This window comes from Ornithorhynchus anatinus, chromosome 19, assembly GCF_004115215.2.
Source record: "Ornithorhynchus anatinus isolate Pmale09 chromosome 19, mOrnAna1.pri.v4, whole genome shotgun sequence".
Classification (NCBI taxonomy): domain Eukaryota; kingdom Metazoa; phylum Chordata; class Mammalia; order Monotremata; family Ornithorhynchidae; genus Ornithorhynchus; species Ornithorhynchus anatinus.
In genome coordinates this window covers 19,415,297-19,428,535 of record NC_041746.1, presented here as the reverse complement: position 1 = coordinate 19,428,535, position 13,239 = coordinate 19,415,297, and the positions used below count along the sequence as shown (strand labels likewise).

General features: G+C 47.3%; 1 protein-coding gene across 1 annotated transcript in view; it reads left to right on the top strand.

The window, feature by feature from the left end:
• The first annotated feature begins 4,795 nt into the window (after nt 1-4,795).
• Nucleotides 4,796-13,239, top strand: part of RPF2 (ribosome production factor 2 homolog) — a 33,051-nt gene continuing 24,607 nt past the window's right edge. The window contains exons 1-3 of the mRNA XM_029047434.2: nt 4,796-4,897; nt 7,939-8,071; nt 11,152-11,189. Of these exons, the coding sequence (XP_028903267.1) occupies nt 4,875-4,897; nt 7,939-8,071; nt 11,152-11,189 (194 nt within the window). The 5' untranslated portion in view covers nt 4,796-4,874. The remainder of the gene's footprint in view (nt 4,898-7,938; nt 8,072-11,151; nt 11,190-13,239) is intronic.

The following is a 13,239-nucleotide window of genomic DNA, read 5'->3' as shown; positions in this document are numbered from 1 at the left end:
CCAAAGTGACTCGAGTGCATGTCTTGCTAATAATAATATATAACTTGTTCCTCTTCTCCAAACTTCATATGAAAAGCGTATGAAATACAACCATTTGACAGTGTTCTAAAGTAATGTTCCCCTTGCCCTTCTCAGGCTCGGGTTCTGTGGCAGAAGTGAGCTCCGGGTTGCTTCCCCGTTGGAGAAGCAGTGTGGCTTAGGGGCGAGAGCACGGGCTTGGGAGTCAGAGGTCATGGGTTCTAATCCCAGCTCCGCTGTTTGTCAGCTGTGTGACTTTAGGCAAGTCACTTAACTTCTCTGTGCATCAGTTACCTCATTTGTAAAATGGGGAGTAAGACTGTGAGCCCCACGGGACAACCTGAACCTTATATCTACCCCAGTGCTTAGAACAGTGCTTGGCACATAGGAAATACCATCATCATTATTATTATTGTTGCTTCTCCCACAGAGCCCCGAGGTGTCGCGGTCATTCCCCCCTTCCTCTGACCCTTCTGCAGTTGCTCTCCCTTACCCCCTGCAACTCCTTCCCCTCCCCAGCTCCAAACCACAGCCCGAGGTGAGCCTCACAGTGCACAGAGTGATTTCTGTCCTGCAGACCCACCCCCGAATCAGTCTTTCAATCAATGGTATTTAGAATTTATTGAGTGCTTACTATGTGCAGAGCAATGTACACTTGGGAGAGGAAAATACGACGGAATTAGCCACGTTCCCTGTTAATGAGCTTACAGTCTAGAGGGGAAGACAGACATTAATATGAATAAATAATTTATATGTAGCAAGATATGTACCTAGTGCCATGGGGTTGCGGGTGGAGCGAATATAAAATGTCCAAAGGTCACAGATCCAAGTGCAAAGACGACACGGAAGAGAGTGAGCCAGGGAAAAGAGGGCTTAATTGGGAAAGGCCTCTTGGAGAAGATGTGACCTTAAAAAAGCTTTAAAGGTGAAGTGAATGATGGTCTGGTGTATATGGAGGGGGAGGGAGTTCCAGACCATGGGGAGGATGTGGGAAATGAGTTGGTGGTAAAATAGACGAGTGTGGGGTACAGTGAGTAAACTGGTGCTAGAGGAGCAGAGTGTGTGGGCTGGGCTGTACTAGGAGATTAGATTAATGAGTTTGAGGCGGAGGTAACTGGGTAGCAATTGGAGGTTCTTAAGGAGTGGGGAGACATGGACTGAACGTTTTTATTGATAAATGATCTGTGCAGCAGAGTGAAGAATGGATTGGAGTGGGGAGCGACAGGAAACTAGGAGGTCAGTGACGAGGCAGGTAGTCAAGGCCGGATAAGTGCTTTGATCAGCAGGGTAGTAGCTTGGATGGAGAGGAAAGGGTGGATTTTAGCATGTGAGAGTAGAGCCGACAGGACTTGGTGACACATTGAATACATGGGTGGAAGGAGAGAGATGAGTCCAGGACAGGGCCAAGGTTTTACAGGCTTGTGAGATAGGGAGAATGGTAGTGGTGTCGACAGTGATGGGAAAGATGGGAAAGAGGACAGGGTTTGGGTGGGAAGATCAGGAATTCAGTTTGGGACATGTTTAAATTGAGGTGCCAGCGGGACTTCCAAGTCAGGCTTTGAAGGCAGGAGGAAACGAAAGATTGCGGGGAAGGAGAGAAGTCACTTCCCCTGTCCTGTCCCACATTGCCTGCAACACTCACTGAGCCGCTGCCGCTCCGGGGCACCTCCACTGTGTGTCGCCATGCCCGTGCGCAGCGGCCCCCACCCCCTACCAGGCCCGGGGCCGGCTTTGCTGCCCGATCGCCTCCGGCAGCCAGGATCAACACCCTCTCCCCACCCCCCCGACACCCAATCCTGTGGGCAGGAATTGTCTCTATTGTTGTATTGAGCTTTCTGAGCGCTTACTAGAGTGCTCTGCCCGCAGTAAGTGCTCAATAAATATGACTGAATGAACACTGTAGGCCAGGGCGTGACTCCAGCCCCAGGTCCAGAGGGCAGTCCGCGGTGTCCCCTGGAGCTACTGCTATTGAAGCCGAATCCCGGCTCTGCCGCTTGTCAGATGTGTGACTGTGGGCAAGTCACTTAACTTCTCTGGGCCTCAGTTACCTCATCTGTAAAATGGGGATTAACCGTGAGCCTCACGTGGGACAACCTGATTACCCTGTATCTACCCCAGTGCTTAGAACAATGCTCTGCACATAGTAAGCGCTTAACAAATACCAACATTATTATTGAAGGTCACCTCCAACCCCCTCCCTCCCAAGGTTTAGGATTGAGTCCAGGTCCCCACGTTTCCCCAACGCCTTGGTATTTTGAGGGTGACCCCTGCTCTCCCCCTCACCCCTCCTCAGGCCACATGGCTCCAAGATGGCAGATTGGGCCAGGAGGTTGAGATCAACGGCTCTCTGGAGGAGGGACTGAGAGTGATGAACGGGGACCGCTGGTGAACGAGGGATGCCAACTTGCTGCTGGACCACCAACCAGAAGCTGCAGAACCAAGACTGAGGGCGGGGGGTTGTGTTAAAATCCCACCTTTGTGAGCACCCCAAGCTCAGTACCTGGATCAGCCCTCTGGGGAAGGAGTGGGATTCAATGTGCTTGACTTGGAGCAAGCTGTTGTCTCATATTTATTGTTTACTGTGTACAGAGCACTGTACTAAGTGCTTGGGAAAGTATAACACAACATCAGACTCATTCCCTGCCCACGACGAGCTCACAGTCTAGCGGGGAGACTGCTCTATTGCGGCTCAGAGGAAAGAGCTCGGGCTTGGGAGTCAGAGGCCGTGGGTTCTAATTCCGGCTCCGCCACTTATCAGCTGTGTGACTTTAGGCAAGTCACTTCACTTCTCTGTGCCTCAGTGACCTCATCTGTAAAATGGGGATTAAGACTGTGAGCCCCCACGTGGGACAACCTGATTACCTTGTATCTATCCAGTGCTTAGATCAGTGCTAGGCACAACGTAAGCAATTAACAAATACCATAATAATTATTATTTGTAATATTCATCCATTCATTCAATCATATTTATATGAGCGCTTACTGTGCACAAAGCACTGTACTAAGCACTTGGGAATATATATATATTGTATATATATATTGTATATATCTATGATTCTATTTATCTTGATGATATTGATGCCCGACTACTTGTTTTATTTTGTTGTCTGTCTCCCCCAGCAGGGATTGTCTCTATCTGTTGCCAAAGTGTACATTCCAAGCGCCTAGTACAGTGCTCTGCACATAGTAAGCGAATGAATCCCTACCCAACAACAGGCTCACAGTCTAGAAGGGGGAGACAGACAACAAAACAAAACAAGTAGACAGGCATCACTACCATCAAAATAGATATATAGAACCATAGATAAATGCACATCATTAATAAAATGAATAGAGCAATAACTATGCACAGATATACACAAGTGCTGTGGGGAGGGGAAGGGGCTGGAGCCGAGGGAGGGAGTAGGAGGAATGGGGAGGGGAGGAGGAGCAGAGGGAAATAATATGGGGGTTACCCTCTTGCCCGAGGCCTGGTAATCTTATGAATTTACCCGGGGAACTGTAAGAAGTGTAAAACTCTTTTCATGGGCCATTTGATTCCAAAGTGAAAAGTAATTTCCAGGGAAAGCGGAGGGCAAAGCAGGAAAGTAGGAGAAGCAGCGTGGCTTACTGGCAAGAGCCCTGGCTTGGGACTCAGAGGGCCTGGGTTCTCATCCCGCCTCCGCCGCTTATCGGCTGGGTGACCGTGGGCAAGTCACTTCACTCCTCTGTGCCTCAGTGACCTCATCTGTCAAATGGGGATGAAGACTGTGAGCCCCACGTGGGACAACCCGATGACCTGGCATCTTCTCCGGTGCTTAGAACAGTGCTTGGCACCTAGTAAGCGCTTAAATACCAACATTATTATTAACTTCTCTGTGCCTCAGTGACCTCATCTGTCAAATGGGGATGAAGACTGTGAGTCCCACATGGGACAACCCGGTGACCTGCTATGTACCCCAGTGCTTAGAACAGTGCTTGGCACCTAGTAAGCGTTTAACAAATGCTCTCATTATTATTAAAATAAAAAATAAATGGTGGTATTTGTTAAATGCTTACTAGGTGCCAAGCACTGTTCTAAGCACTGGGGGATACAAGGTGATCAGGTTGTCCCACGTGGGGCTCACAGTTTGAATCCCCATTTTCCAGATGGGGTCACTGAGGCACAGAGAAGTTAAGGGACCTGCCCAAAGTCACACAGCTGGGCGGAGTCGGGATTAGAACCCACGACCTCTGACTCCAAAGCCCGGGCTCTTTCCGCTGAGCCACGCATTAACTCCTCTGGGCCTCAGTGACCTCATCTGTCCAATGGGGATGAAGACAGTGAGCTCCACGTGGGACAACCCGATGACCTGGTATCTATCCAGGCGCTCAGAACAGCGCATGGCACCTAGTAAGCGCTTAACAGCGTGGCTCAGTGGAAAGAGCATGGGCTTGGGAGCCAGAGGTCATGGGTTCGAATCCCAGCTCTGCCACTTGTCAGCTGTGTGGCTGTGGGCAAGTCACTTAACTTCTCTGTGGCTCAGTTACCTCATCTGTAAAATGGGGATGAAGATTGTGAGGCTCATGTGGGACAACCTGATTACCTTGAATACCCCGGCGCTTAGAACAGTGCTCTGCACATAGTAAGCGCTTAACAAATACCAACATTATTATTATTATTATTATGAACAGACGCCATCGGCACCACCCCATCCTCGCTGATTCAAAATGGCGGCGGTGACGACAACGAGGCTGCTCGGTGAGGCAGCTGGAGTCCCGCCCACGCCACGCCCACTTCCGCTTCCGGTCGCGCGGGGCTCTGCCCCTTCGGCGTCTGCGGCTGCGCACGAGGAGACGCGGCGGCCACCGAAGGAGGAGGCGACGCCGCCGCCATCATGTCGGAGCTGGATCGCGTGGTGTAAGTCGGGCCCTCGGGGCCGGCGGGCCGGTCCTTTCCCTTGTGGCCGGACACGTGGGGGAAAAGAAGGGAGAAAGGAGGGAAAAATCAGGGGCCGCGTCCCACCCGCTCTGCTTCCACCCGCCCCAGTGCTTAGAGCGGGGCCTGACGAGTGTCACAGTTACTAATGATTTAGGAAACGAGGAAGGGGTGGGAGGGACGGAGGCTTTGCGTTGTGCCCTCTGCCCGCTTTGGGGAGTTGAACGACGATGACGATGGTATTTACTAAGCCCTTACTCAGTGCCAAGCACTTTTCTCAGTTGCTTAGGCGCCTTACAGCCAAAGGACAAATCAGTCCAGGCCGGGGGACCGACACGAAAAGAAATTTCTATATGTAAATTAAGCGCTTACTACAGTGCTCTCCCACTATGGACACATAGTAAGCGCTTAATAATAATGTTGGTATTTGTTAAACGCTTACTATGTGCAGAGCACTGTTCTAAGCGCTGAGGTAGATACAGCGTCATCAGGTTGTCCCACGTGAGGCTGACAGTTAATCCCCATTTTACAGATGAGGGAACTGAGGCACAGAGAAGTGAAGTGACTTGCCCACAGTCACACAGCTGACAAGTGGCAGAGCCGGGATTCGAACCCATGAACTCTGACTCCCAAGCCCGGGCTCTTTCCACTGAGCCACGCTGCTCTGTGGGACAGGGACTGTCCAACCCGATTTGTTTATATTCACTTCAGCCTTTAATAAAGTGCCTGACACATAGGAAGCACTTAAACACCACAATTATTAGTACGTGTGCATTGATTGGCCCTATATACAGAATAACCGTTTTTTCTGTGACTATACATTTCCTATTCAGGTAGGTTGTCAATGTTAGAAGACTGTTCTCTAATTTCCTTAGAGAGTCTATCCAACATGTGCATTAAAAAATGAATGATGTGAGAACTGAGGGCGGGTGACCCGCAGAGTTGTCCTTCATATTTCAGAGGTGATCACCGACTGTGAAATGTAGTGCAGAGAGAGTTGGGATAACCCTCCAAGAGGGTTTGTCCCAAAACTGTGTTTGCAATAGTAGTAGGTTGTGCTGATCCCTTGCAAGCAACAGCATACACGACCCTATTAATTGGCAGGGGTGTAGGGGGGAGTAAAGATTTCTTTAGCAAGACGTATCACTGACTTGTTTATATGCCTTTGTAGATTGAAATGCCTATGTCAGACAGATTGTTAGTATGTATGCACTGAGGAATAGGTGTGGGGAGAAAGAGTCAAAAGGAAAGAGGATCTCTGGCCATGATAATCCTCACTTTCCATACCCTTTACTGGCGAAAGAAAGCCTTAGCTGTTTCACCTATTTCTCCATCCCACCACCTGCCCACCAAACACCCCATCCTGGGTCAAGCCGAAAAGAATGTTTAGGTGTTTGTCTAGGTGTCAGTTTGAGGTAATCAAAGGTATTTCTTGAGTGCTTACTGTGTGCAGGCCATGTACTAAATACTTGGAAAAGTACAATAACATAGAGTTGGTCATCATGATCCCTGCCCACAAGGAGCTTTCAATCTATAGGAGATAGACATTAAAATAAATTACAGGTCTGAACAAAAGTGCCATGGGGCTGGGTGTGAATATCAAGCGCTTCAAGGGTAGAGATTCAAGCTCACAGGCGATGGAGATGGGAGAGGGATTAGGAGAATTGAGGGTTTAGTTGGGGAAGGCCATTTGGAAGAGATGTGATTTTAATGAGGCTTCGAAAGTGGGGAGAGTGGTGGTCTGTCATATATTGGGTGGGGGGCAGAGGAATGTTCCTGGCCTAGGGAGGATGTGAACAAGGGGTAGGCGGTGAAATAGATGAGCTAACACTAGGCTTTATGGTGGTGAACAAGGGACAGCCATGTCCATTTCAGGGGTGACTAGCATTTCCCAGTTCTTGACTTTAAGTGTGGGTGTCAGGCTGGGGGTGTCAGACTGGGACTTATCATTTGGTTCTGTGACTGAAAAGCAATCCTGCCTGAATGTGATTTGGATAATAATAATAATTACGTTATTTGCTAAATGCTAACTGTGTACCAAACACTGTACTAAGCACTGGAGTAGATATAAGTTAATCATTGTGGACCCCTGCGGAATTCATAGTCTTAGGTAGGAGGGAATCAGATATTGAATTCCAATTTTACAGATGAGCCACACTGCTTCTCGTGAATAGAACTCATTGGAAGACTGGAAAAAATGATCATCACAACGAGACTGAGAATTAGCCGTAACTCTGTGCTGTATGATGTTGGAATGATTTTTAAAAGTTGCTTCAGTTAGTCGCAAGATTCTGTAGCAGTCATTATCATTGCACAGGGAAACAATTGCAGTTTTTTAAAGTTCTTTCCACTTTATTGGAACCAGCAAACTTCATACAGTTGCAAATTGGTCCAACTTGGCAAGTTGAAGCAGCGGAGCTCGTGGTAGAGCACGGACCTGGGAGTTGGAAGGAATTGGGTTCTAATCCAGTTTCCCCCACTTGTCTGCTGTGTGATCTTGGTCAAGTCACTACCCTTCTCTGTGCCTCAGTTACCTCATCTGTAAAATGGGGATTATAAGACTGTGAGCACCACATGGGACATTGATGGTGTCCAACCTGATTTGCAAGAGTCCCGCTTCTTCCCGTTTTTCCTGTGGTTAGAGAGTGTAAGCAGTTCTCAGGGCAGGCCCATTCAGCTGAAGAAAACTGAGGCAAGATCCAGACAAGCTTGTCTCTAGGCTATAAGCTCGTCATGGACAAGGAACATGTTCCTTGTACATGTTCCTAATTCTGTTGCATTGTATTCTCAAGCGATTACTACAGTGCTGTGCGCATCAAAGTGCTCAATTAATATGACTGATTAAGGTTTTTGGTTAGTGGGGGTTTTTTTTTGAAGAAGAAGAGAATGTCACCCTGGACCCATTCAATAATTATTGACTACTGTCATTTTAAAAACTTGGTTTGTTTTGGAGCATTCATCAAGGAAGTGATCATTTTTGTACTTAATGATTAATGCTTTGAAATTGTCCATTTACATTGCAGAAAGCCCAAAACAAAAAGGGCCAAAAGATTCCTTGAGAAGAGAGAGCCCAAACTCACTGAAAACACTAAAAATGCCATGCTCATCAAAGGAGGAAATGCAAGCACAACGGTGACTCAAGCACTTAGAGATGTGGTAAGTACATTTGCAGTTTAAAAAAAAAAGTTTGTGTTATGGGAAACATTTAAGTTCAGAGTGGTTTAAATTCATTTATCAGTTAATTCACTCACCAATAATTTAGGGCTCTTTGTTGCTAACAAAACCGGAAATCAAGTGACCAGGAATTATATGGTACTGTCCAGGATTAGGATTAGAATTTGAGCTGCCCCTTCTCATTTTTGCCAGGGTACACTATACCATTATGGAAACATAAGTTCTCAATAGTAGTAGTAGTAATAGCATTTTATTAAGCGCTCACTATGTGCAGAGCACTGTAATAAAAATGTTGGTATTTGTTAAGCGCTTACTATGTGCCGAGCACTGTTCTAAGCGCTGGGTTAGACACAGGGGAATCAGGTTGTCCCACGTGGGGCTCACAGTCTTAATCCCCATTTTACAGATGAGGTAACTGAGGCACCGAGAAGTTAAGTGACTTGCCCACAGTCACACAACTGACCAGTGGCTGAGCCGGGATTCGAACCCATGACCTCTGACTCCAAAGCCCGTGCTCTTTCCACTGAGCCACACTGTACTAAGCTCTGGGAAAGAGTATACGGGTGGGAATCGGATGTGGACCCTGACCTGCAATCTGTGAAAACATATGGAATATCGGAGATGGGAGACAGTCACATTGAAAGCAATGAAAGACTGAAACAGCACAACAGCATAGGGTCAAAGACAAGTACACAATACACAAAATAAAAATAAATTCAATAGAAAGCTGTGACAAGAGGAGCAGAATTTCTTCTCAGGTTGGAATCCACAGCAATGGTTATGCAGCCACTAGCTTTCCTGAGGTGAGGCCTCCCGCTGCTGATGCTGTACTGGGAGGTGGAAAGCAGAAGGATATGGGGTCACCACGATGGTGTAGCTGGTAGCTGATGCCAGCCCTGGGTGGTGGGATGGGAAGGAAATTTGCTAGTTTGCTCAGCCGTTGTCAGCGGGGCCTGGGGCCTGCAGGGAGGCAAGGCTGCTGCACATGCTGGATGTTTTGTTAAACTCTGGAGGTGAAGAGGGAGTCAAGACGGCAAAGCTGTGCCTTTTCTACCCCTGCCCTCAGTGCACAGAGCATGTCAGGGCAGGCAGAGAGTTCCTCAGGGTTGGGGGAGGAGGGGTGTTTATTGAGTGCTTACAGTGTGCAGGGATTAAATGCCGGAGAGAGTACAGTACAACAATAAACAGATATATTCCCTGCCCAGAACGAGCTTACAGTCTAAAGGCAAACAGACATTACTGTCTATAAATTACAGATATGTACATAAATGGTGTGGGGCTGGGAGGGCGGATGAATAAAGGGAGCAAGTCAAGAGTGATGCAGAAGGGAGTGGGAGAAGAGGAAAGGAGGGCTTAGTCAGGGAAGGCCTCTTGGAGTAGATGTCCCTTCAGTAAGGCTTTGAGTGTTGGGGGTGAGGGCATCCAGGAAGGCGAGGTTTCAAATACCAGATGTTTCACTTGGCTGGAGGTGGAGTGATTTTTTTTTTATGGTATTTTAGAAAAATGAAACCCAGCCAAGTTTTTGAAGAATAATGTCTTTCAATTTTACAGTATGCATCACAAGTTTATATCCTAGTTAGGGCTGGGTTATTTGTTAGGGTGTTTTCTGAAGAAATCCCCATTGGTCCTAAATGGTGGTTCAGTAAGAAAGGGGCCAGATCTGGATAGGTGAAAAGGAGCCGTGTGTCTTGTAAGCAATTTCTGTGAGGAAACCCAATCGACCACTTGTGGCTCCAGTATCCACGACCATGACCTGTCCCTTCCTCTGGGAGTTGTACAGTGAGCACCAGGCACGGGAGTGGTAGTCAGTGAGCACCAGGCACGGGAGTGGTAGTCAGTATCTGACCTCAGTTCAGTCCTTGTTTGTCGTCATTCCTTGCTGCTTGTGTCCTACTTGGGCCAAATTTTGGGGCCGACCTGGCTCTGAATAGTATGGCGCTCCCATCCAGTTCGTGTAGTTTCTACAGATTCAGGTTTAAGGACTCTTTGTACCTCGATCTTATCTCTCCCACCACCAAACTTTTGTCCGCATTTTCCCTCTTGCCCAGAACTCCCTCTCTGCTTCCAAATCCTAGAGACCACCACTCTCCTCACCTTTATAGCCAACCTAAAATCACACCTCCAAGAGGCCTTCCCTGATTAAGCCTTCATCAGCCCTTACCACCTTCCCCTATGTTGCCTGTGCACTTGTTTATGTATCCTTTAAAAGCACCTGGATACTTAGGCCAATCCCGTAGCATTTATGCACATAGTCTTATTCTCTGCTAGTTCCCCTATTGGTAGTTTAACATTTATGTCCCCCTGTAGACTGTAAGCTACTTGTGGGCAAGGATCATGTCTACCAAACTACTGTGTTCTTTTCTAAGTGCTTAGTATGGTGCTTTGCACATAGTAAGCATTCAGTAAATACCTTTTATCAACATTGGAGAACAGAGGGCCACCTAGAGAAAGCTGGAAAATGCAGAAGTATTTTTGCATGGCAGGGATTGAGGAATGGAGGAGGAGGAGAAAGATAAGGAGATGGGAAGAGGGAAGTAGAGGATGATGGAAAGGTTTAGGGACTTTTTAAAGGGGAGTGGTAAGAGTAGGACGTGTAAGATGGTTTTACGACAGCAGGCTGATTCGGGTTAAATGCAGAGTATCGACCAATGAGATTTTATGGTACGAATGTGAGAAGCAGAATGGCCTAGTGGATAGAGCATGGGCCTGGAGGTCAGAAGGTCATGGGTTCTAATCCCAGCTATACCACATATCTGGCGTGTGACCTTGGGCAAGTCACTTCACTTCTCTGTGCCTCAGTTCCCTCATCCGTAAAATGGGGATCGAGACTGTGAGCCCCGTTTGGGACGGATAGTGCCCAATCCGATTTGCTTGTATCCACCCCAGTGCTTAGTACAGTGTTTGGTACATAGTAAGCGCTTAACAGATACCACAGTTAAGCGCTTAGTACAGTGCTCTGCACACTCAGTAAGTGCTTAAATACTATTGAATGAATGAATGTCAGTGTGTTTTTTCAGAGCTTCATGTTCCTGTTTTAATGTGTCTAAATTCTTGTCTTACAGTATGCATTGAAAAAACCTTATGGTGTTCTATATAAAAAGTAAGTATTGGCTTAAAATGAAAAGTATGTGTGTTTAAAAATTAATTTTTGCAAGGTATCAGGTTTGATATCCACTAACTCAACTAGGAAGCAACAAGGCTTTGTGGATAGAGCATGGGCTTGGGAGTCAGAAGGACATGGGCTCTGATCCTGGCTCCACCACTTGTCTGCTGGACGACCTTAAACAAGTCACTTGACTTCTTTGTGCCTTTTACATCTGTAAAATGGGAAGTAATACTGTAAGCCCCATGTGGGACATGGACTGTGTCCGATCTTCTTAGCTTGTATCTACTCCAGTACTTGTACAGCTCCTGGTATATAGTAAACGCTTAACAAATATCATAAAAAAGAAAGCCCCAAACTCAGCCCTATCTCTTAACATGTCCCCTCCAATTCATTCTACTCAGTCCTTTTTCTGCTTCTTTTTTGCTGTCCATAAAATTTGCCCTTCAAATCTCCTCAGACCTTCTTCTCTCGGCTTTTGTATTAGTTGCCGCTCCTCCCCAGTTCAGTGTTTCTCCCCTTTACCCTGATGCTTAACTTCCATTTTATTTCAGTGATTCTCAGCAGATGCAGAATAGAAAAGAAGCACAATATAAAGAACTGATTTCTGTGGCTGCAAATCCAATCTCACTTGCTGTGATATGCTCTTTCCAGCTCAGAAGCATCAGAATGCTCCCCTCTTGGACTTGCAAGCTACCATGCTAGAGCTCCCGGCACCCTCCCACCCTCTCCCTCCTGAACCCCAATGGCTTGCTTTTGTCACCTCTCTTTTGGCAAAATAGACACCATCAAACATGAATTTCCCCAAGATCCTCCACCCCTCAGTGAGATCCTACCTCACTCCAGTTTTTACCTCCTTCCTCGCTGTCTGAAGAAATCTTTTTTTTTTTAATGGTATTCAAGTGCTTACTATGTGTCAAGCACTGTTCTAAGTGCCGGGGTAGGTACAAGTTAATAGTAATAATAATGGTATTTGTTAAGTGCACATTGGGTTGGACAAGTCCCTGCCCCACAAGGGGCTCACAGTCTCAATCCCCATTTTACAGATGAGGGAACTGAGGCCTAGATAAGTGAAGTGACTTGCCCAAGGTCACATGGACAGGTGGTGGAGCTGGGATTAGAACCCATGACCTTCTGACCCCCAGGTCCATGCTTTTTCTATTACATCCTTGTACTGCATGGGACTCACATTCTAAGAAGGAGGGAGAGCAGATGTTTGATCCCCATTTTACATTTAAGGAAACTGAGGCCTCGAGAAGGTAAGTGACTTGCTCAAGCTCACACAGCAAGCAGTTAAAAGAGCTGGGATTAAAACCCAGGTCCTCTGCCTCCCTGGCCCGTGGTCTTTCCACTAGGGCACACTGCATCTTATAGGCTACACTGCATTTTATGCATGCTCTCCAAATCTTCACACTCTACCTTATCCCATCCCCTCTCACCTTTTGAAAGCATTTCCTCTCACCCTCCTTCATTCATTCAGTTGTATTTATTGAGCACTTACTGTGACAGCACCATACTAAGCGATTAGGAGAGTACAGTGCAGCAATAGACACATTCCGTGCCCACAGTGAGCTTACAGTCTCGAGCAGGAAGACAGATTAACAGATATGTACTTAAGTGCCATGGGACTGGGAGACGGGAAGGACAAAGGGAGCAAGTCAGGGTGACGCAGAAGGGAGTGGGAGAAGAGGAAACTGGGGGACTTCATCAGGCAAGACCTCTTGGAGGTGTTTCTTCAATAAGGCTTTGAAGGGGCGGGGAGATTTACTGTCGGATTGGAGGAGGGAGTTCATTCTATGCCAGAGGCAGGACATGGGTTAGGGGTCGCTGTCAAGATAGGTGAGATTGAGGCACAGTGAGAAAGTTAGTGTTAGAGGAGCAAGGTGTGCGGGCTTGGTTGTAGTAGGAGAGTAGAGAGGTGAGGTAGGAAGGGGGCAAGGTGGTGGAGTGCTTTAAAGCTAATGGTGAGGAGTTTGTGCGTGATGTGGAGGTGGGATGGTCAACCACTGGAGTTTTTTGAGGAGTGGGAAACACATCCTGAACGTTT